Source organism: Amblyraja radiata, chromosome 15 (assembly GCF_010909765.2).
Source record: "Amblyraja radiata isolate CabotCenter1 chromosome 15, sAmbRad1.1.pri, whole genome shotgun sequence".
Classification (NCBI taxonomy): domain Eukaryota; kingdom Metazoa; phylum Chordata; class Chondrichthyes; order Rajiformes; family Rajidae; genus Amblyraja; species Amblyraja radiata.
In genome coordinates this window covers 37,685,522-37,707,866 of record NC_045970.1, presented here as the reverse complement: position 1 = coordinate 37,707,866, position 22,345 = coordinate 37,685,522, and the positions used below count along the sequence as shown (strand labels likewise).

The 22,345-nt window shown below is 49.2% G+C and overlaps 2 protein-coding genes across 3 annotated transcripts in view; one reads left to right on the top strand and one right to left on the bottom strand.

Annotated features, from left to right (window-relative positions):
- armh3 (armadillo like helical domain containing 3) overlaps positions 1-12,807 on the bottom strand; it is a 117,408-nt gene extending 104,601 nt beyond the window's left edge. Inside the window, exons 1-4 of one of the 2 annotated variants that reach the window (XM_033034079.1) lie at positions 12,702-12,802; positions 8,332-8,444; positions 5,140-5,251; positions 466-522 (exon numbers count right to left, since the gene is read on the bottom strand). In XM_033034079.1, coding sequence (XP_032889970.1) covers positions 466-522; positions 5,140-5,241 — 159 coding nt within the window. In that variant the 5' untranslated portion in view covers positions 5,242-5,251; positions 8,332-8,444; positions 12,702-12,802. Of the gene's footprint in view, positions 1-465; positions 523-5,139; positions 5,252-8,331; positions 8,445-12,701 lie in introns of both variants that reach the window. The other variant, XM_033034080.1, reaches the window with a different exon arrangement.
- Positions 12,808-17,507: 4,700 nt separating this feature from the next.
- hps6 (HPS6 biogenesis of lysosomal organelles complex 2 subunit 3) lies at positions 17,508-21,990 on the top strand. The gene has a single exon (XM_033034078.1). It carries the CDS (start codon positions 17,677-17,679, stop codon positions 20,398-20,400), a length of 2,724 nt encoding a protein of 907 aa, XP_032889969.1. The 5' UTR covers positions 17,508-17,676; the 3' UTR covers positions 20,401-21,990.
- Positions 21,991-22,345: the final 355 nt, after the last annotated feature.

Below are 22,345 nucleotides of genomic sequence, written 5' to 3'. Positions count from 1 at the left end.
AAAGGTGGGATATGGATCACGTGCAGGCAGGGGAGATTAGTTTAACTTGGCATCATTTTCAGTACAGACATTGTGGGCTGAAGGACCTGTTCCTGTGCTGTACTGTACTGTTTTATCTACACATGCAACCTGCAATTTCCTTTTTATTACATATCAATGAACACAGGAGACCTGGGTTCGATCCTGACTATGGGCGCTGTCTGTATAGAGTTAGTGCATTCTCCCTGTGATCACGTGATTTTTCTCCGGATGCTCCGGTTTCTTCCCAAACTTCAAAGAAGTACAAGTTTGTAGGTTAATTGTCTTCTGTAAATTGTAAAGTGTCCCAAGTGTGCAGGATAGTGTTGGCGCACACCAGTCGGCACAGACTCAGTGGGCCGAAGGAACTGTTTCCACGCTGTATCCCAAGTCTAAAGCATCAGTCAAACAGACCAGCACCACAAGAAAGAACAAACTGCAACTAACCTTCATCAGGAAGAGTTCCTCCCAGAATCGAGGACAATTCTTAGCTGGATCTTCATGCTGTGACAGAAATAACATCGCCACGTTATGTTAAAGTCGGCATACAAAAAATCTACTCGTTTCTCAAATTCTTCTACAACATTGGGTCTGGGGGCGCTGTTTGGCAGCAGCCATGTCAGCAGCGCGTCAGTTTTTTTCAACCTTTTTTTATTTTTTATTATGTTTTAAAGTATGCATTTAATGTTCCTCGTGTGTTTTGTGTGGGGGGTGGTGTGGGGGGGTAAGGGGGAAACCGCTTCGGTCGCCTCCTCCATGGAGAGGCGACTTTTTCCAGGTCGCCTCCCCCGTGGCCTAACATCAAGGATCGGCGCGGCCTTTCCCGGAGACGCGCCCGGGGCTTCAGCGGCGGGCGCAGCATGGACTCTCGGCGTGGAGCAGGTGAACCCTCGCTGGGTCTCGCCGGAGGGGAGCGCTCCGTTTCGCTGGCCCGGGGCAGCCGGCAGCCTGAAGCCGCAGCCTGAAGTCGCGGTCTGCAGAGCTCCAGCTGGTGCGGCGTCTACAGCCCGGGATCCCTCGTGGGGGACCCGGGGGAAGAAGAAGCCATCACTGCCGGCCCGCGGCCAACTTCTTACCATCACCCCTGGAGGGGAGCTTCGACCGCCGGCCCTGCAGTCTACGGTGCTTCTGGCTGCGGCGGGGACTTTAAATCTTGATCGCCGGCCTGCGGCCTACAACAACTTAAAGCCGCGGTCTCTGGTGAGGAAGAGCCGATCCTGGACTGACTCTGGACTCTGGTCCTGTACACGGGGGGGAAATGGAGGAGGACTGGCCAAATTTTTGTGCCTTCCACCACAGTGATGAATGCTGTGGTGGATGTTTGTGTTACATTTTGTGTGTTCTTTATTATTGTATCGCTGCTGACAACCCAAGGGGCGGGGCGCTACTCTGTGAGTGACTCGCGGCGCGCTGCTCCCGTATGTTTGCATGTTTTCTGAGTTGTTTAGTGTTTTTCTGAGAGTCATTAAGTGCGGTATTTAACGACAGCAAGTATGACTACCATGGTAATCTTTGTACTTGCTTTTGAGATCTGTGCACACTGTGTGTGCTCGCAGAAGTTTGTGTTGTATGACTGCTTGTCAGTATATTGTCCTGTTTGTATGTGGAGCCACGTCAAAGAAGATTTTCTGTTGCGACAGACAATAAAGTTTTCTGAATCTGAATCTGAACATGTTATAGGATACTTTTCTCCCTCTGCAATTTCATCCCCTGGTGTTCGCTACTCTTCCCCTCCTAAATTCCCTTCAATGACCCCTTTCCAGGCCATCTACCTTAATTCCACCATAGAGTAAATATCATCAACAACTTGTGATGGACCACCCATATTGAAGCAATGGTCAAGAAAGCACATCAATGTTTCTATTTCCTTCAAAGGCTTAGAACGTTTGGCACGTCCCCAACTACTGACAACTGCCATAGAAAGCATTTTATCGAGATGCATCACTGCAACAGCTCCATCCTAGACCTTCAATGGGAGGAGAGTGTGAGATCATGTAGTTCTTTATTTTCTATATTAGTTCTAATCTCAGTTTTGTATTTTTCTTTTCTTCCTTTTCTTCCTCCACCATAACAGTAACTGCGTGGATTATCTGGTGATCGCCACATTGCTGTTTGTGCGTACTTTCTGTGCACAAACTTTTTTCTTTAATACCAATACCAGCAACAAAAGTGCCATTGGCTACTCTTCAGTTCGAGATGTACCAAAAGGGGTGCGAGAGACGCCGTACAAATGCACACTTCTCCGACGATTGCCACCTTGTCGTGGAGGAGAAGCTCGCATGTACCTAAGATCCTGAGAGGGAAACAGTGTGGAGCTGTGCTCCAGGCAGGGTCACCCACGGTGGGCAGGTCGAGGGGGATGTCCCTGATAAAGGGTGACCCAAGAAGACCTCAACAGTGGAACAGGCGGAGGATGGTGGCTGGCCGGTGGGCGGGGACCACAACCGCTGAGAAGGTGGGAGACTCCCAACCGTGGTAGGGTCCATGCGTTGGACCCGGGTCTGTCTCTGCCAGGGACCGACTGTTCGTGCACCAGTCTCCCCATGGTAAAATATGTCACGCACAGGAGTCCACCTGGAGGAACGTAGCACAGAAAGGAGCTACCAAGAGGGCAATCACATTTGACTTCAGGTGATTGTAGACGACAATGGTGATAATTGATAGATTGAAAGATAACTGCTTGGAAACAGGACCTTCGAGCTGCTGAGGTCACGCCGACAAATGATCACCCGTTCACACTAGTTCTTCTATGTTAGGCAACTTTCACATCCACTCTCTACACACTAGGGGAAATTTACAGAGGCCAATTAACCTAAAAAACTGCAAGCCTCTGGGATATGGGAGGTACAGGGAGCACCCAGAGAAAGCTCTCACAGCCACAGGAAGAACGTGCAAACTCCACACAAACAGTCCCTCAGGATCAGGATCAAACCCAGTCTCTGGCACTGTGAGACAGCAGCTCTTCCAGTTGCACCACCGTGCTGCCCAAATGCACATATTTTCTGAACATATTATGTCATAAATGCAGTTAATGGTATTTATAACGAAAATAAGGACCATGAAACAAATATTCCCAAGCTTCGAATCATCCTCATCTGAAAACTTTACTCAGTCTGAACCCTCCTCGTGAAATGTCCCGATAGATGCTGGAACTATGAAAACATCAGATAGGCAGCTAAAGAATGGCCCCTCTTGGTCCGTGCCCCAACATAAACATTCCCCTTGTTCCCTCCACTCCTCATACTTTGCTTCAACTTAAAATATCTTTGAATGCCAACTTTACCTCATTCTTATGTAAAGATAGAACAAGGAACAGTACAGCACACGAATGGGCTCTTATGCCCCACAATCCCACAAAGTTTGTACTGAATACGATGCCCAGTTAAACTTATCTCATCAGCCTGTACATGATCCATATCCCTTCATCCCTGCATTTCTATGTGCCTATCTAAAAGCCTCTTAAACGCCACTATTATATCTGCCTCCACCACCATCCTTGGCAGTGCTTTCTAGGCCCCCACCACTCTCTGTGTAAAAAAACGTACCCCACAAATGTTCATTAAACTTTCCCTCTCTCACCTTAGTCCTCTAGTGATGGGCATTTCCACCCTGGGTAAAATATTCTGACTAGATGAACAACTTGAAAGGTCAGCCACTTCCCTCTCCATGGATGCTGTCTAACCTGCTCATTATTTCTGCCCTTTTTGTTTTTGTAAGTTATGAATATTAATAATATTAGATACCCATGTGCGGTTCCCAGCAAACATTTCACAATGTATAATTCAACACCACATGGAAAATGGGAACTAGCCGTGACAGCCTGTAAATGTACACTGTCTCACAGCCTCTACTATAATGGATCCAGGTGAAGGAATTGGCCACAAGGTCAGTCTGAAGAAGGGTCTTGACCCAAAACATCACCCACTCCTCATCTCTAGAGATGCTGCCTGTCCCCCTGAGTTACTCCAGCTTTTTGTGTCTATCTTCAGCCATGATCTGTAAATTGACTTTGTAAATATGTAAAGATTTCACGATGGAAACGAGTTTCAAATGCACCGAGTAATCCATGAAGCTACACAGTGGCGCAACTGGTAGAGCCGTTGCCTCACTGCGCCAGAGACCCGTGTTGGACCCCGACCTCGGGTGCTGTCTGTGTGTGGAGTTTGCACGTCCCTGTGACCGTGTAGATTTCCTCCGGGTGCTCCGGTTTTCTCCCACACCTAAAGTCCTGCAGGTTTGCAGATCAATTGGCCCTCTGTAAATTGCCCCTAGTGTGCAGGGTATGGATGGGAAAGTACGATAACATAGCACTAGTGTGAACAGGTGATCGATGGCCAGCATGTGCTCAGAGGGCCGAAGGACCTGTTTCCATGCCGTACCTCTATGCTAAACTAAACAATGATTACTCATGATGGCATCTCATCCTGAATTAAATGGCACAGTTCCTCTCACATCTTAGTTGCAATGCTCTCACTTCCCCTCAAAGACCTGAATTGAAAGTTGATTTCCATTCTTTTGCCAAAGCTGGGGCAATGCCAAGGAACTGGGACGAGCCAAACCCAGGATAATGAGACTAGCTTAAATGGTGCAACTTGGTCTGTTTCCATGCTGTATGACTCTCTATAACTCACCCAATGGAGTCTATTGCTGCACAAACTGCAAGAGTACAGGAGGGTGCTTCAACGAGCTTTAGACTTTACTTTAGACTTTAGAGATACAGCATGGAAATAGGCCCTTCGGCCCACCGATTCCATGCCGACCAGCGATCACTGCGTACACTAGCACTAGTCTACATGCCAGGGACAATTTACAGAAGCCAATTAACCTACAAACCTGTACGTCATTAGAGTGTGTGAGGAAACCGGAGCATCCGGAGAAAACCCACGCGGTCACGGGGAGAACGTACAAACTCTGTACAGAGTACAGCCGTGGTCAGGATCGAACTTGGTTCTCAGGCAGCAATTCTAAAGCTGCTCTGCCCTGAGGTATCCCTGTTAGGGATGGGCAGTGAAGACTGCTCTCGTCAGTGAATCACAATGTTGAACCAAGAGTACAGATCAGCCCAGGCCCTTTCTCGAAAATGCACCCTCAGCATGAATCAGTTCTGCAAGACACACGCACCTTGAAGATTTCATCGTACATTAAAACCACCTTCTCCTTCAAGGGTTTTTTGGTGGACGATGCTTTGCGGAGAAGCCCTCCTTTCTTCTCTATCTGTGCCATTGTGTGGATCCTGAAACAAGGAAGATATCTGTTAGCAAAGGTGCAGCATGAAGAGTTATCATTCTTGAGCGATAGTGCTCATACGTACTAAATCACGTCAACCTACATGCTGTGTGATGTACTTACACAATGTTATGCAACCAGCCCAAACGCCTCGCATGCTAACAATTGGCAGATACATAACAGAAGTAACTTAGCTCTCTCCAGAGCTGGCTGAGCTAGTTTCCTTTTAACTCACTCAAAGGACTGGGGACGGCACAGTGACACAGGGGTAGAGTGCTGCCTTACAGCGTCAGAGACCTGGATTCCATCCTGACTACGGGTGTTGTCTGTACGGAGTTTGTACGTTCTCCTTATGACCGCAAGAGTTTCCTCCGGGTGCTGCGGTTTCCTCCCACCCTCTAAAGACGTACAAGTTTGTAGGTTAATTGGCTTTGGCAAAATTGTAAATTGTCCCTAGTGTGTAGGAGAAAGTGCAAGTGCACGGGTCGGCGTGGACTCGATGGGTCGAAGGGCCTGTTTACGCGCTGTATCTCTAACGTTCAAAATCTAAAGAATACAGAAGCAAAGAATTCACTGGGTACTAATCTTCTGGAATGTTGATAAAATAATGTAATTTCACGCTACTTTCTACATTGCAGCATCTTCTCTACATTGGTTTAAATCATTAATGAAAGTAATGATAATGCAATATCAGGCATAACAAGTCTAGTCTTTCAGCATGGGACAGTAATTACCAATACCAAGTTCATCTGAGGCTTTAACCAATTACTCCACCGATTAAAAGTGGCAAGATCACATAAAATTGAGCATCTTTCCCACAGAAATAATTCCCTCAAATTTAGAGCACATGGATGAGGTTCTCAGGTTCAAGCCAAATATCCGAGGTATCACATGCCAAAGAATTTGAGAAGTTGATTCAATTCTGAATGCACGCAAAATCTGTTCTTGACTGTATAAATTGGCAATTATAATATCGAGATTCTATCAAGTGGCTGTTGAGGCGAACTGAAATCCATCACAAAATTGTACAATGGGGCTTGATACAGAGCACGGGCTCTAAAGAGGGAGCTTTACTCTTGGGTTCAGGTTTATTATGGTCAAGTGTATCGAGGTGCAGTGAAAAGGTTTGTTTTGCATGCTATCAAATTCAATCAGATAACACGATAATACTATCAAGGCACACTCAAGTACAACAGGTAGCGCAAAGGGAAAGATATATACAGTGCAGAATATAGCTCTCAGCATTGTAGCGTACCAGTTCCAGAGAAAAAGTCCAATGTCCGCAGTGTGGTAGTGGTGAATCGGACAGTATACTATGGAAGAACCGTTTAGAAGCCTGATTACAGAGGGGAAGAAATTGTTTCCAAGTCTGGTGGTGCACACTCTCAAGCTTCTGTATCTTCTGCCAAAAGGAGCGGTGAAAAGGTGGAATAAGAGGGCTGGTTAGGTTGGCTTCTTTCCTAAGCAATATTGTTCACCCGCCTACAATCAGTTTGAAGAAGGGTCCCAACCCGAAACATCATCTATCCATGTTCGCCTGAGATGCTGCCTGACCCACTGAGTTACTCCAGCGTCTGGTCTGGGTGATTAACCTGTGCCACATTAACAGAGAAGTGACAGGACGGACATATTTAACTCATGCCATCTCAGTCTTTGGTGTTTGCCCGGAGATTGCAGAAGATGCTTTGCTCTGCATCTAATCAATGCAGTCCTTGCCCCAGGAGTTATTTTAGACTTTCGAAATACAGCGCAGAAACAGGGCCTTCGGTCCACGGCAACCAGCAACCAACCCTTACGCCAACACTATCCTACACACTAGGGACAATTTGTAATTTTACCAAAGCCAATTAACCTACAAACCTGTATGCCTTTGGAGTGTGGGAGGAAACCGGAGCACCCGGAGAAAACCACACCGTCACAGGGAGAACGTACTTACTCCGTAAAGACAGCACCTGTGGTCAGGATTGAACCTGGCACTTTAAGGCTGCAACTTTACCGCTGCACCATTGTGCCACCTGAATATTCATGGTGTTTCGTGGGAATGCTGACCAAACAAGATTTAATGCCAAGCAACGTATGGAAATTCTATCTATTTAGACAGACTTGGCCATGGAACTGACGTTCTACAATGCTGAGAACTACATTCTGCACGCTATCTTCCCCTTCGCTCCACCAAGTGTTCTTGAGTTTAGCTTGATTGTATTTATGCACAGTGTTATCGGATCTGTTTAGATAACATGCAAAGCAAAGTTTATCACTAAAACCTGGTGACGATAATAAAACTACTGAATCAAAGCAAGAATTTCATTGTCCTATCTGGGACACATGACAATAAACTCTCTTGAATTTTATACGTAGTGTAGTGCTAGTGTATGGGGTGATTGCTAGTCGGCGTGGACTCAGTGGACAAAAAGGCCTATTTCAGTGCTGTATATCTAAAGTTGCACTAAATTTGACATAAAACGCAGTGAGATAATTACTGACACAAATGCAGAAGGAATGTGTGACCCTGCAGGCTTGACATAGGGCTGCAAATTATTTTATCACAGCCCACTGTTGTTTATAACCTTCGGAATTTAAGCTTCCTCAATCACGGAAAAGCTTATAGGATCAATTGAGCATCGAGTGTGATTAACGTCATCTGACCCATCGTTCTCACACAGCAAACATCTGAACTCCGGATTTCCATCCAACCAATGATTCAGTTGACGGAGCTGACTGCTGTCCTTGTGTGTGTGCGCAATAATCCAATTTCCCTCCATCAGAGTCACAAGATTCCAAGTTAAGCATTTGTAATTATAAGAAATTTAGACTTTCTCTGAGAGTGTTTTGCTCAAGATTCCAGTATCTGCAGTTCTTTGCATCTTCTCGTTGCCCAGTCACCTTGAATCCAGATCCTGTTGGTCACTAAGCATCCTGTCTCCATCAAGCTTGTGGACGTAGCCCAGGGCATCACGTAAACCACCTTCCCTTCCATTGATTCCATCTACATTTCACACTGCCTTGTCAAGCCACCAACATAATCAATGACACTCCTTCCTCCCATCTCCCATCAGGCAAGAGGTACAGAAGTTCGAAAACACTTACCTCTGGATTCAGGGACAGTTTGTTCCCAGCTGTTATCAGGCAACTGAACGATTCTCCCACCAACTAGAGCGGTTCTGTCCTCCCATCTACCTCACTGGAACCCTTCGAACTATCTTTAAAGATTAATAAAGTTAAACGTTATACCTTTAGTCCTGTTTGTATACACTGAGGACAGCTTGATTGTATTCATATATAGTCTTTTCGGTGAATGGATAGAATGCAACAAAAAGTTTTTCGCTGTACCTAAACTAGACTCTACTGTCAGCTGAAACAATTTCAGGCACTCGATCAGAACTTACTGGTGCTGGTTACTATTCTACAGGCTCTCAGCAGCATCTCCCAGCTTGCTCAGTCTCCAGCCGTGCTGAACCCAATCGTGTAGCCCTGTCTTCCTCCAGCTCTCCGCAAGATGGAGGTGGGGGAGATGAAGGAGGGGACTAAATAACACCACCAGGCCACGAACAAGATCTCACCCGCATCAGCAGTGGGACAGCCGCTCTCTGTCACAGCACCAAGACAAGACAGCCAAGTAGTGGCTGCACGGCGGCTGAGTTGCTGCCTTACAGTAAATGTAGCGCCGGAGACCCGGGTTTGATCCCGACTTCGGGTGCCGTCTGCACAGTTTGTACGTTTTCCCCGTGACTTGCGCGGGTTTTCTCTATCTTCGGTTTCCAACCACACTCCAAAGACGTATAGGTTTGTAGGTTAATTGGCTTGGTAAATGTAAAAAGTGTCCCTAGTGTGGGTAGGATGATGTTAATGTGCGGGGATCGCCGGTCGGCACAGACCCGGTGGGCCAAAGGGCCTGTTTCCGCATTGTATATCTAAACTAAACTAAACTAGTGGGCTGCAGTGTACCAGATTGTTTGGACACAGGCACCATCACACCCTACCTCTCCTCACCACACCCTAATTCACAGTGGAAAGGCCGTTAAAGCTCTTAATGTGATCCCACATACGAGCCATACAGTAGGGAAACAAGCCCTTCGGCCCATCTTGTTCATGCCGACAAAGTTGACATAGGGCATTTGGCCAAGAGCCTTCCTTCTATAGGAAGTAGTCTGAACTCTTGCTATCCAAATATCTGTCAAAACATATTTAAACGTTGTAATTTTATAACCTTTACAACCCTCTGGCAGCATGTTCCAATACGAGTGAAAATGCTGCCCTTGAGATCCCTCTTCAATCTCTCCGTTCCCACCTCACGCCTGTACCCTCTATATTTAGAGTCCTCTACCTTGGGAAAAAGACTGAGCGTTTATTTTATCCTTGCTCCTTGTCCACCTCAATACGGTCGTCCTTTAGCCACCACCGCTTCAAAGAACAAAGCCTTAGCCTATCCAGTCTCTCCCTGTACCTCAACCCCCCACCCTCCCATGCCTAGGTAACATCCTGTTTAATCTTTTCTGCACCATTTCCATCTTAATGACATCCGTGATTAACTTTGGAAGGACAAATTCTACTGCCCCACATCTTCAGCCTCTTCCTCAATTCCACTTCTCGCTCGAAGAACATTGGATTAAATTAATTTGCAGCACCATTCAATATCCATGTGGCACAAGAACAGGCCCTTCAGTCCACAAAGAATTTCTACAATATCCTTGCATAGAAATTAATTCCACAACATCACTCCCCAGTGAGCGAGAAAGTTCCCCATCACCATCCGTCTATTTCCCTTCCTGTTTCTCATTTTAATTCCGTGTCTAAAATCTGAATCCATTCCCACATGTGTTTAGGTGAACTTTAGATTCTGCCAATGATTGGGAAGCAATCAGTCCAACGCTTGGGAAAATGTTGCTTCACAATAATATGTTGTTGTTACGCTGGCAAGGATGCAGAAAAGATTTCTGAAGAGGTTGCTGGGACTTAGGGGCCTGAGCTATGGGGAGTGGCTAGGATTTTATTCCTTGGAGGACAGGAGGATGAGGGGTGATCTTATTAAGATCATTAAGAGAATAGATAAGGTAAATGCATTGATTTTTTTACCAGAGTTGGGGAATCAAGAACTTGAGGACATAGTTTAAGGTGAGCGAGACAAGATTTACTAGGAAACCGAGAAGTAACTTTTTTTTACACGAAAAGAGGTGGGCGTATGGAACAAGTTACTGGAGGAGGTAATTGAAGCAGGTACTATTACATTGTTTAATAAACATTTAGACAGGGGTATGTGAATTGGATAGGCTCAGAGGGAAATGCGCTAAATGCAGGCAGGAGGGAGTATTGTAGCTGGGACATGTTGGCCGCCTGGATCATATTGGGCTGAAGGGCCTGTTTCCACACCGTACGACTCCGGATGCTTCGGTTTTCTCCCACACTCCAAAGTCATGCAGGTTTGTAAGTTAATTGGCTTTGGTAAAATTGTAAATTGTCCCTAGTGTGTATGTTAGTGTACAGGGTGATTGCTGGTCGGCGTGGACTTGGTGGGTCGAAAGACCTGTTTCCGCGCTGTATCTCTAAAGTCTAAAGTAAAGACTCTAATAATAGGAAGAGCTGACATCAAAGGAACCAAATGCGATGGAACCTTGGAAACGGTTTCAAAGGGAAAGCATCTTATACCAACTACCTCACTCAATGAATCAGTATTCCTCAACTTCGCGCTCCTCGGAGGGCAGCAGTAATCCAGAATGTAGTGTAGGTGGAAGGCTTCAACACACAGGACCCTGATTGACTGGGTTATATCCACACTGGTACAACAGTGAGAGGTTGGCCAAGTTACTGGTGATCAATAAACCAACAGGAGGAATGAAGCCCACACAACCTCATCCACAACAAAGGTCAGCACAGCAGCGCAGCTGGTAGAGCCACTGCCACTCAGCGGCAGAGACCCGGGTTTGATCTTGTGTCTGAATGGAGTTTGCATATTCTCCCTGTGACCGCGTGGGTTTCCTCTGAGTTCTCTGGTTTTCTCCCGCGTCCCAAAGACATGCGAGTTTGTAGGTTAATTAACCTCTGAATATTGCCCTAATGTATAGGGAGGTCAGAAAGTGGGATAACATAGAACTAAGTGATTGATGGTCGGTGTGGACTCTGCAGGTCAAAGGGCCTGTTTCCATGCTGTATCTCTAAACTTGACTAAATCAATCTATCTCAGTTGATCTAAGTTACTCCAACAGTTTGTATCGTGTTTTGTAACCAGCATTTGCAGTTACTTGGCTCCAGAGATGATGCCTGACCCACTGAGTTACTCTAGCACTTTGCGTTTTGTTTTGTAAACCTGCATCTGTAGTTCCTTGTGCTCCAGAGATGCTACCTGGTGCGCTGAGTTACTGCAGCACTTTGTGTCTTGCTTTGTAAACCAGCATCGGCAGTTGGGCCAGGGGTCTGGGTAAAGCACAGGAGGTGGGGACCTTCAGGGTAATACGCCAGAGTTCAGGATGGTTGGGGCAAGGAACCAGGGGCCAAGACACAAGTTCAGGGTAAGGCACTAGGGATCATAGTAATACAGCACAGGCCCTTCAGCCCAACTTGTCCACACCAGCCAACATGCCCCATCTATACTAGTCCCACCTGCCTGCAATTGGCCCATATCCTTCTAAACCTATCATATCATATCCATGTACATGTCTAACTGTTTTGTAAACGGTGCAATAGTAGCTGCCTCAACTTTAACTTTTTACTCCCCTTCCCACTCTGACCTTTCTGTATGATTTCAGTCATTTCAAATAATCCTTATACTCCTCTTTATCCGTCCCTCCCCCACCGTAGTCATCCTACTAGCTTTACTGTTTGTATCCCCTCCTGCACAGCCACCAATGGACCATTGTGGGCTCTTTGGCCATTGGTGCCAGCTCTATTTGTTCTGTACCCTTTCATACCTCTAGTTTCCCTCTCCCCTGATTCCTAGCCTGAAGAAGGGTCTCGACCCGAAACATCACCTATTCCTTTTCTCCAGAGATGCTGCCTGACCCGCTGAGTTACTCAGGCATTTGGTGTCTATCCAAATGAATGAGTTCAGGATGGCCAGGGAACTGGTGAGAGGGGGTTGAATGCGAGTTGCTGTGAAACATCATCTTCAATTGAGTCACGGCTCAGGATCAGGAGAGGAGAGGGGGGAGAGGGATAGTGGTCTGTAGGGGGATCAGGAGCGTGGATTTTGTTTTTAAATCGACAATTTATTCACCAATCCTCTAGGGATGCAGCCACATAAATGATTACCCCCTTCAGACTGACCCCGGCTGCCTCAGTGGAGCGTTGCCTGGAGGCCTCGAGGCCTATTCCCCACCCCAAGTCCTCGCCCTTTCCTGCTCTCCCCCACCGCTCACTGTTGCAGCAGACCGGGGCATGAGGCCGATCCGTGTCGCTGCCAGTCCGACCCTAGCCCAAATATGGAAGGGAAGGGCCAGCGTCCTCCTGCAGCTGGGGCTTCTTACCTGGTGCACCCATTCCAGTCACTGGCCGGACCTCCACTCACACCCTCCTCCCATCTTCAACCTGCCAGTCCTCCAGTATCCCACAACCCTCGGCCCTTGCTGCGCCTCCCAACCCAAGTCCTCCAAGATCCCATAATCCCCGCTCGCCCTACGCCAACAGGAGCTGCTCCATAAATGTGAACTACAACTCCCAGCAGGCAAAGTAAGCTAAATTGCATGGATTATGGGATACTGGCGGCCTCAAGCAGGAGGAGTGGCTGGGATGTTGTGGACAAACATCCTATATCAGTCTGAAGAAGGGTTTCGGCCCTGAAACGTTACCTATTTCCTTCGCTCCATAGATGCTGCTGCACCTGCTGAGTTTCTCCAGCATTTTTGTGTACATCCTATATCTTTGGTTGTGGATATACCGGGATGCTGTGGATATATTGGGAACTGTGGGATACTGGCAGACTGGCCTGGAAGATCTGGTGAAGTAAATCCTGGGATTGATGGTGTTTTGGTTCTGGTTAAAAGTTTTGGTAGGATTTGTGAAAATGTTAATTGTTGTCAGGGGTAGCAACAAACACATGATAGAACCTGCAACAGGAGACACACCGAACTGCAGGTCTTGGTGTCTGGAGCAAGGCACAAAGTGCTGGAGGAACTCAGCGGACAAGGCAGCATCTGTGGAGGTAGGCACAAAATGCTGGAGTAACATCAGTCTGAGGAAAGGGGTTTCTCGACCCGAAACGTCACCCATTCCTTCTCTCCAGAGATGCTGCTTGTCCCGCTGAGTTACTCCAGTACTTTGTGTCTACCTTCGATTTAAACCAGCATCTGCAGTTCTTTCCTACAGCATCTGTGGAGAGAGAGGAGTGAGACGGGCTGGGGGATGAACTCGTCAATTTATTGTCATCTGCACGCACAGCGAGCTACATGTACAATGAAATATCTTGCTTGCAGCAGCATCACAGCTACATACTCAGACAACACACATAAACTCATTAATTGTATATATCAATATATGTAGCACAAAAATTCTACAAGACAGCAAAAAGAAAAAAGACTAATAAAACAAGTCACTGGCGTAGAACACAATTCAAAAACAAGTTCATGATAGCGCAAGAGGTTGTATTCTATTGCCAAAGTAGGATTAGAGTTAGAGGCACAGAATAATAGTCATACAGCACAGGCACTTCTGCTCAACTGATCCATGCCCACAATTATGCCCCATTTTAGCTGGTCCAATTTTCCCACGTTTGGCCCATATCCCTCTAAACCTCTCCTAGCCATGTACCTGTCCAAGTGTCTTAAATACTGTTAGAGAACCTGTCTCAACTACCTCCTCTGGCAGTTCAATCCATATCCCACCACACTCTCCTTGTGAAAAAGTTGCCTCTCAGGTTCCTAGTAAATCTTTCCTCCCCTCACCTTCAACTTATGCCCCCTGATTCATGATTTCTCTACTCTGGGTGAAAAAACTGCATTCACCCTATCTATTTCCCAAGAGTAGCTGTTTCTGAACCTGGTGGTGTGGTACCTCCTGCCCGATGGTAGCTGTGAGAAGAGCGCATGGCCTGCGTGGTGGGGGTCCTTGATGATAGATGCCACCTGCTTGAGGCAGCTCCTCGTGTAGTAGAGGCCCAAAGTACTGGAATAACAGCTCAGACAGTATCTCTGAAGAACATGGATAGGTGGCGTTTCAGGGTGAAATGCTTTTGATGTAGGGAAGGGCAGTGTAATGGACTGGGCTGAGTCCTCCACATTCTGCAGCCTCTTGTGTTCCTGTGCTTTGGAATTGTCATTTGCTTTAGTATTTACAGATACAGCATGAAACCAGCCTTTCGGCCTACCGAGTCCACTCCAACCATTGATCAACCATTCATACTAGTTCTATGATATCCCACTTTCTCATCCACTCCGTACACATTGCGGGTAATTTACAGAGGGTTAAATAACTTACAAAACGACACTTCCTTAGGATGTGGGAGGACCAGGAGGTCACCCACACAGTCACATGGAGACCTGAGGTCAGGATCGATCCTGGGTCTCTGGCGCTCTGAGGCAGCAACTCTACCGCTGTACTATTGACTCGAATGTTATCATGAATTGTCTTTCTGCTGACTGGATAGCATGCAACAAAAGCTTTTCACGGTACACGCGACAATTAACTAAACTGAAACAAAACTAACTAAACCTGATGATGCTACCAATCAGGATAAGGGAAAGATTTGAGTTCAAGAGGAGGAATGGAGAGAGCAAATGAGAATGACCGTTAAGGACAAGAGCAGATATAGTGATATAGTGCGGGCAGAGAGAGGGTGTGGAACCAGGTGAGGGTGTGATGATGGGCAAAAGCGGGAGGGGAACAGGAAAGGTGATCCTAGGGAGTTGTTCTTTTTAGTCCCAAAATTTTTAGATCCTTAAAATCCAAACAACTTTGGACTGATTGTTCAGGCCTCTGTAAACAAGGCCAATTACAGATGCAGCATGCTGTCGGGTTGCATCACAGCTTGGTTTGGGGACAGCTCTGTGCAAGACCGCTTTAAATTGAGGAGAGGTGTAGATGTAGCCCAATCCATCACAGACCAGACTACCCACCATTGACTCCATCTACACTTCACACTGTCTCGGAAAGGCAGGCAATGTAGTCTAAGACCAGTCCTACTCTGGACATTCCTTCTTCTCCCTGCTACCATCAGGCAGAAGATACAGAACCTGAAAGCGTGCACCACTAGACTCAGGAATAGCTTCTTTCCCTGTTACCAGCCTTCTGAATGGTCCTTTCTATAAGCCAGGGTACTGTCTGATTCACCTCTTCCCCATTGCGGACATTGGACTGTCTATGGAACTGAATCGCTATAATGCTGAGAACTGTATTCTGCACTCTGTATCTTCTCCTTTACATGAGCCATTGTATTGAATTATATTTATGTATATTATCTGATTTGGATAGAATGCAAAGAAAGCTTGCACTGTACCTCATTACACATGATAATAATAAACATAAACCTAACTTGACCACTGTTTTACTTAGGATGCTGTAAAGGCTACAATTCAAGGAGTGCAGAGATTGTGAAGCATTGAAGGACATTGCTGAAGTGGTGTAGGAGTTTAACATCGCCCAACTTTAATTACACTAATGTTGTATAGTCTGCTGTGACTATTCTTCTTGCGTTTGAGGCAGCAGAAGTCTGCAGCAGGGTGATGCTATCCGGTTCGATATCCGTAGGTGCCCGCCCTAAAAAGGGTTGGCGCCAAGCTGCGGCGCTGCTGCTTTCTCTGTTTGTTGGTGTTCGCCTGACTGAGGTCAGTTGGCAGGGCTCACCACAGGGAGGTCGACAACATAAGCCCCGCTGTGACTGGTTAGCACGCAACTTAAGGCTTTTCACCGTACCTCGGTACACGTGACACTAAACTAAAATATACTATAGATGTGAGGCATAGAATTTAATACATTTTGGAACTGGAAGCCAGATGTACTAATAATTGCAATTGAGAATTCAGAAGTAATAATATGGAGCTTGATACCAGCATTTGGTATGCTCGCCGTCATCGATCGGGAAATTGAGTATAAGAATCAGGAAGTCATCTTCCTCTTGCGAATGAAACATAAACCAAAGGAATAGTTAGATCTCAAGCCGGGTGTTGAGCAACCAGGTTGTTGTCATGCAGCTCTATAAGACTTTGGTTGAGTTGCATTCAGAATAATGTGTGCAGTCCTGGTCTGTATTGTTCTATGTTCTAAGTGAAGGTCCGAAGCACAACTGTTAAAGGAATATAAAAGATATGTCAGCAGGTAGAGAGGGAAAGCATGGACAAATATTGAAAGTACAAAACAATTGGCTGCTTTTAATAGACCATACTCCAAGGCAGTGTACATGTCAGATAATTAGAAGCCAGTGATACTGGTAGTGCTGTAAGTGACTGAAATTAAATTAAAGCACATAGTTGGCAATTTGCATCTCATCCCAGCATGTCTGGTGGAAAAATAAATAATGCATTGAGGGGGAGAAGCCACAGTTGATTTTTGTCATGGGTTCTGCTGCCTCCCCTCATTCCTGAGTGAGTGAATTGTCTTGTTTGCCGCTCAGTCCACTATTTGCTGGCAACGTCCGCACATACACGCACCAATATCACTTCTAACTAGGAGTTGGCAGCAGAGACAAAGCAACAACTGCTGGGCTGGATGGCAGAGAAACCGATCAATATCACTTGCAAACAACAAGCATGTTGCTGGAGGAACTCAGCAGGATGAGCATTATCTGTGGGGGCGAAGGGACGGTCAACGTTTTGGGTCAAGACGCTGCGTCAGAACAAGGATTGCTTCCTCTTCCAAGCCCCGCCTCAGTCTAAGGCTTTGTGGGCTTCTGTCACTTTGTGTGTGGCTTGGAATCCAGTAGGTGTGTATTTATAGGTGCAGTGGGGACACATTTTGTTCCTGATGTAGTTTCTGTTGTTTTGTCATTGTCTTTTGTTGTAGTCGATGGGGCTATAGTATTTGTCTTGTAAATATGTTGTTGTTTTATTGTTGATATATTTGTCGTAGTAGTTTGTTATTTTTGATGTAGTTTTGTAGTTGCTGTTGTAGTTTTGTGGTTGTATTTGTTGTTGCAGTTTTGTTGTATTGGTTTTTGTAGTCGTTTTGTTGCAGTAGTAGTTGTATTTGTTGCAGTTGTGGTTGTTTGTTGCAGTTGTCGTAGTTTTGTATTTGTAGTATTGTTGTACTTGTAGTTTTGTTGTATTTGTGGTAGTTTTGTTGTATTTGTTGTAGTAGCTATGTTGTTGTATTTGTAGTATTGTTGTATTTGTAGTATTGTTGTATTTGTTGCCGTTGCAGTTGCAGTAGTTTGGTATTTGCAGTAGTTTTGCTGTTGTATGTGTAGTATTGTTGCAGTTGTACCACTGATGGGCTGACGCGGACGGGACGGGAAGCGCCTCCTGACCCGGGACTGGAGCGGCGGCGATGCGGAAGTAGCTGTGCTGCGGGGCGATGCCGCGCTCGGCGCCTCGCCGGCTCTCGGGCCTCGGGCCGTGGCGGGAGCTGTTGCTGCTGCCCGGGGCTCGGCTGCGACCGCCCGCCGGCGACATCACCAGCGGCAGCGGCCGCCTCTTCCTCTACCTGTCGCGGGAGCGCCGGCTGCTAGGCCTGGAGCCCGGGCCCCCGCCGACCTCGGCCCCGCCGCTGCCGCCGCTTGACAGGCGCCTGGCACCGGCCCAGCACCTGCTGGAGGTGCTGGAGCTGGTGGAGAGGCCGTGCCAGGATCAGGACCAGGACCAAGCCCAGGCCCCGGGGCCGGCGCCCACCCTCCTCCTCACGCAGCAGGGCCGCGCCGAGCTGTGGGCGCCGGCGGGCGGCGGCTGGAGGCTGCAGCGGGAGTTGGAGCTGAGCCCCGGACCGCGGGCCCGCCTGCTGTCTGCCGCCTGGGACGGACGCGCCCTCACCTGGTGCGAGGAGAGGCGGTGCGGAGCGGCCCGTCAGCGCTGCGTCTGCAGCCGCCGCCTGGGGCCCGGACTGGAGCTGCCAGCCGCTCGGCTCCTCCTCAACAACTGCCCCGACTGCCGGCTGCTGGCGGCCGGGGGCGTCGTCTACCTATTGCCCGCCAGCGCGCCCGACAACAGCCTCATCCCTGGCAACGGCCTAGGCAACTCTCCTAGCAACGGCCTCATCCCCGGCAACTCTCCTAGCAACGGCCTCATCCCCGGCAACTCTCCTAGCAACGGCCCCAGCACCTCTCCTGACAACCGCCTCATCGATGGCCAATGCAATGGTTCCATCCATGGCAACCCTCCTAGTAACGACACCGTCCCTGTCAGCGGTTCTGAAGACATCCTCGTCTCCGGCAATGGAACCGATAAAAGACCAGGCCCTTGGAACTGTCCTGACAACAAACCGGGCCCCCGGGACTATATTTGCAATGGCCACGCATCCAGCGACGGTTCCTATGGTGACCAGGGCCCCGGCCACACGAGTAACCTGGACAATTTAATCCTGGTGTGGAACCCGCAGGAGGACAGCTGGACCATGACCAGCCTGAGCCACGGACCCCTCTTCACCAAGCGCCTGCTCCCTGCTAACACCGACTTCCAGAAGCTGGTGGCTGGAGCCGCAGGTTTGCTCCCCGGCCTGCCGCCACTGGACCTCCGGGCGGTCAGCGCGAGTCCGGCCGGGATGCTGGTGGCTGGCGGCGGCGGTGACCTCAGCCTCGTGCGGAGCGATGGGACGGTGCGCCTCCTCGGCCGGCTGAGCCAGATACCGCCGGCCCAGGCCTCAATCCTGCTGCGCTTGAGCGGTACAACCTTGGCCTGCGCCGTGGGCCGGACAGTGCACCTGCTGGACATGCAGACAGGCAGAGCCACAGAGACGACCCTGGAATCTGCACCCTTGGCCCTGCTGAGCTGCCAGGACACGGGCGAGCTGCAAGCGCTGACGGATAACGGCCTCTACGGCCTGTGTTTGGGGACGGTCTCGGAGAACGGGCAAGGCCAGAAAGACAGTGACTACCTGGAGAACCTAGTGCTGGAGGAGGCCTGCGACTACTACCAGAAGCGGAGCCTGAGTCGCAGCCGGCTGACGGTGGAGAGGCTGAAGAGCGAAGCCGCTTTCCGGGCCCCTACCGTCCTCTGCTCTGTCCTGAGGGGCCGGCTGGGCCTCACGGAAGGCTTCGGGGCTGGGCGTGGCTCTGGGGTTGATTCAGGATCTGGCTCTATCTCCGGCCCCGGGCTTGGGCCTGACACCCAGGCCAAGCTCCAACGCTGCCTGTCCGGGGAAGTGGAAAACTACGCTGGGCTGGAGGAAGCCAAACGGCACCTGTCGAGGTCAAGCGAGCCCCAGGCTTCGGCTTGGGTGGAGGAGATCGCAGGGCAGGAGGTTTCCAGGCTGCTACTACTACCGCCTGACCACTGGGCCATACTCAACCTGGGCTCCCTCGCCGCCTCCTACCCTGCCGAGACTTGGCGGGCCCTCAGCCGAGCTCTGCAGCTGCAGCCCGCGGCGGAGGACAGGCCCGGGGCCTCGGTCACCGCCACGGCCGAACAGTGGAAGGCCCTGCTCAGTCCCCCGGCTTCGCCCGAACAGTCCGCGGCCTTTGAGCTGGCCTGCGGTCTGATGTACCGCTTCCGCCCCGCCTGGCTGCCCGGCTTCCTGGAGCAGGCCCAGGGCCTAGCCTCCTACCACGGCCGCCCACTCTACAAGCGTGCCCTGTCCGCCCTGCCCGAGGCCAGCCGCTCGGCCCAGATGGCCGTGGAGCTGTTGCTGTGCAGCCAGAGGCCCAAGGCGGTGCTGCAGGCAGTGAGGCTGCTGCTGGAGCGAGGCCTATGGGGCCAGGCCCTTAAGGCCTGCCAGCGCTTCCAGGCCCATGGGCCCCTGCTCCGTAAGGAACTCTTTGCCACCCTCCTGTCCCAGCTGTGCCACGGCCGGGAGCTCGACCCCTTCCTGCCAGACATCTGCGGCCTCCTGCCCCCCGATGCCACCGCCCCCGCCCTCCTCCAGGCCATGCTGGTCTCCCTGCCTCCTCCCGAGCCCCAGGCCGGCCCCTACGCCAGCTCCGGAGACATCCTCACCCTCGGCCTCCTACGGCCCCTCCTGGCCCGGGCGTTGGAGCGGGAAGAGGGGAGATGGGGGCCCGAGGACTGCCAGCAGCCAGGGACCCTGGTCTTCCCCCCGCCCACCCCACCACGGGAGAAGAAGGCGGCGGCAGCGGAGGGGGCCTGCTGAGGGGCCCACGGCCTGGTGCTGACCAGTCATGGGCAACACCACCCAGATGTAGGGTAGGGCAGTCACCATCGCCCAGATGTGAGGGTAGGGCTGTCACCATCGCCCATGTGTGAGGGTGGGGGCCGATGCTGTCTTCCAGATGTGCGAGGAGGGGAGTCAATGTTGCCCAGATGTGCAAGTTGGTGATTCTTCCCTCCCCATGGACTGAAGCCCATGTGCCTAACTCCCTCCCTACCTTTAGTGGGCCAGATGTGACGTTGTGGATAGACTGACAGGGAAACATGTTCAGCCAGCGATCGATGGGATCTGAAACTCAATATCTGGAAGAGCACAAGAGACAGCAATCCCCACACCCCAGCCCGACACGTAAACCACAACCAGAAACACTGACTGAGCACGCTACGGGTCAGGTGGAATTCGATCGCTCATCAACATAGACTCGATGGGATGAATGGCCTCCTGGGCTGTGTGGTTGCCTCAGCTTCACTGGACATTGTGATGGCGCGTTGTGTTTCTAAGCTGGCCAGCCGAATTAAATCACCCGAATCGTCTTCCAAAGAAGAAAACTGATCTTTCTCAACTGTGTTGTCTTGTTGTAACAAAGAAAAGCAAATGCTGGTTTATGCCAAAGATAGACACAAAGTGCTGGAGTAACTCAGCGTGTCAGACAGCATCTCTGGAGAAAAGCGATGCGTGACTTTTCGTGTCGGGACCCTTCTTCACACTTGTTGATGCACTTTCGCTAAGATTGTATCAATGTGGGGATAAGGCAAGACCTCGACGCCCGACCCAGTCTCCAGAGACCTCGCCTGGACCAGCGTTTGGCTCTGTAGAGCTGGTGACCACAGCACTGCCCGTTCCTTTGCTATGTGCTGGCAGCAGGCACGCTTTGGATACCCTCGCTCTGCTGTCGATCTCAGGAGAGGCGACATTAAGGACCATCTGGCATGATGTAGACTCTGTCCAGTTGCCCTGAAGCAAGAAGAACTTTGTGAGACCACCAGTCCAATCCCACCATAGCTGTACGTTCATCCCAGGAAGAGCTACTCTTGACTACTGTGAAATTATTTAACTGCTGATTTCCTCCCTTGACTGCATTTATAACCGCTGTACTCTGGTGATAAGCTCTTTGCAATGGCAACTGGTTAGATAAATGCCAAACTTGTATTAACTTAATTGTTGAGTAAGAACAACCAACAGCATCACAGGGCCGGGACCATCTCATAATATCAATTGCACAGATAATAATTGTCCAACTAATTAGAGCCCTAACTGCACTTCGTAGGAGAGGGGAATGAGATGAGACATGGTTGATTTTAAAAATTGTTTATAAAACTCATGTGAAATTACCCTGTCACCAAGACGAGGTACTTGCAACCTCTCACGTCCACATGTTCGTGTACCGAGTTGAAGTTGTTCCTGGTCTCTCCTAGAGGAATTTCCCATCTTTTCTCAAAAGATCAAACTCTAGATGAACTCAGCGGGTCAGGCAGCATCCATGGGGAGTAGTAGACAGGTGATGTTTCAGATCGGGAGCGCTACACAAAATGCTGGATTTACTCCGCAGGTCGGGCAGCATCTCCCGAGGGAATGGACATACAACGTTTCGGATCGGGGCCCTTCCTCAGACTCCAATCAGACTCTGATTGATCTGAAACATCGCCTGTCCATTTCTCTCCCCAGATGCTGCCTCACCAGCTGAGTTCATCCAGCACTTTGTTCTTTTTTTTTGCTCCAGATTTCAGCTCCTGCAATTGCTTGTGTTTCTGCCTTGCCTCCTTTTATGTCAGTCTTTGCTGTTGAATCTTCAAAAAAAAAGGCCAGTTCTGAGATTTGTTTTTTAATCAGTATTTAAGTGCACAAGGTTTAGGAAATCGATCATCGGACTGCAGAAATGAGCGGCCTTGGTTAAAGCCTTCTATAATAGACTCCACCATTGTTCGGG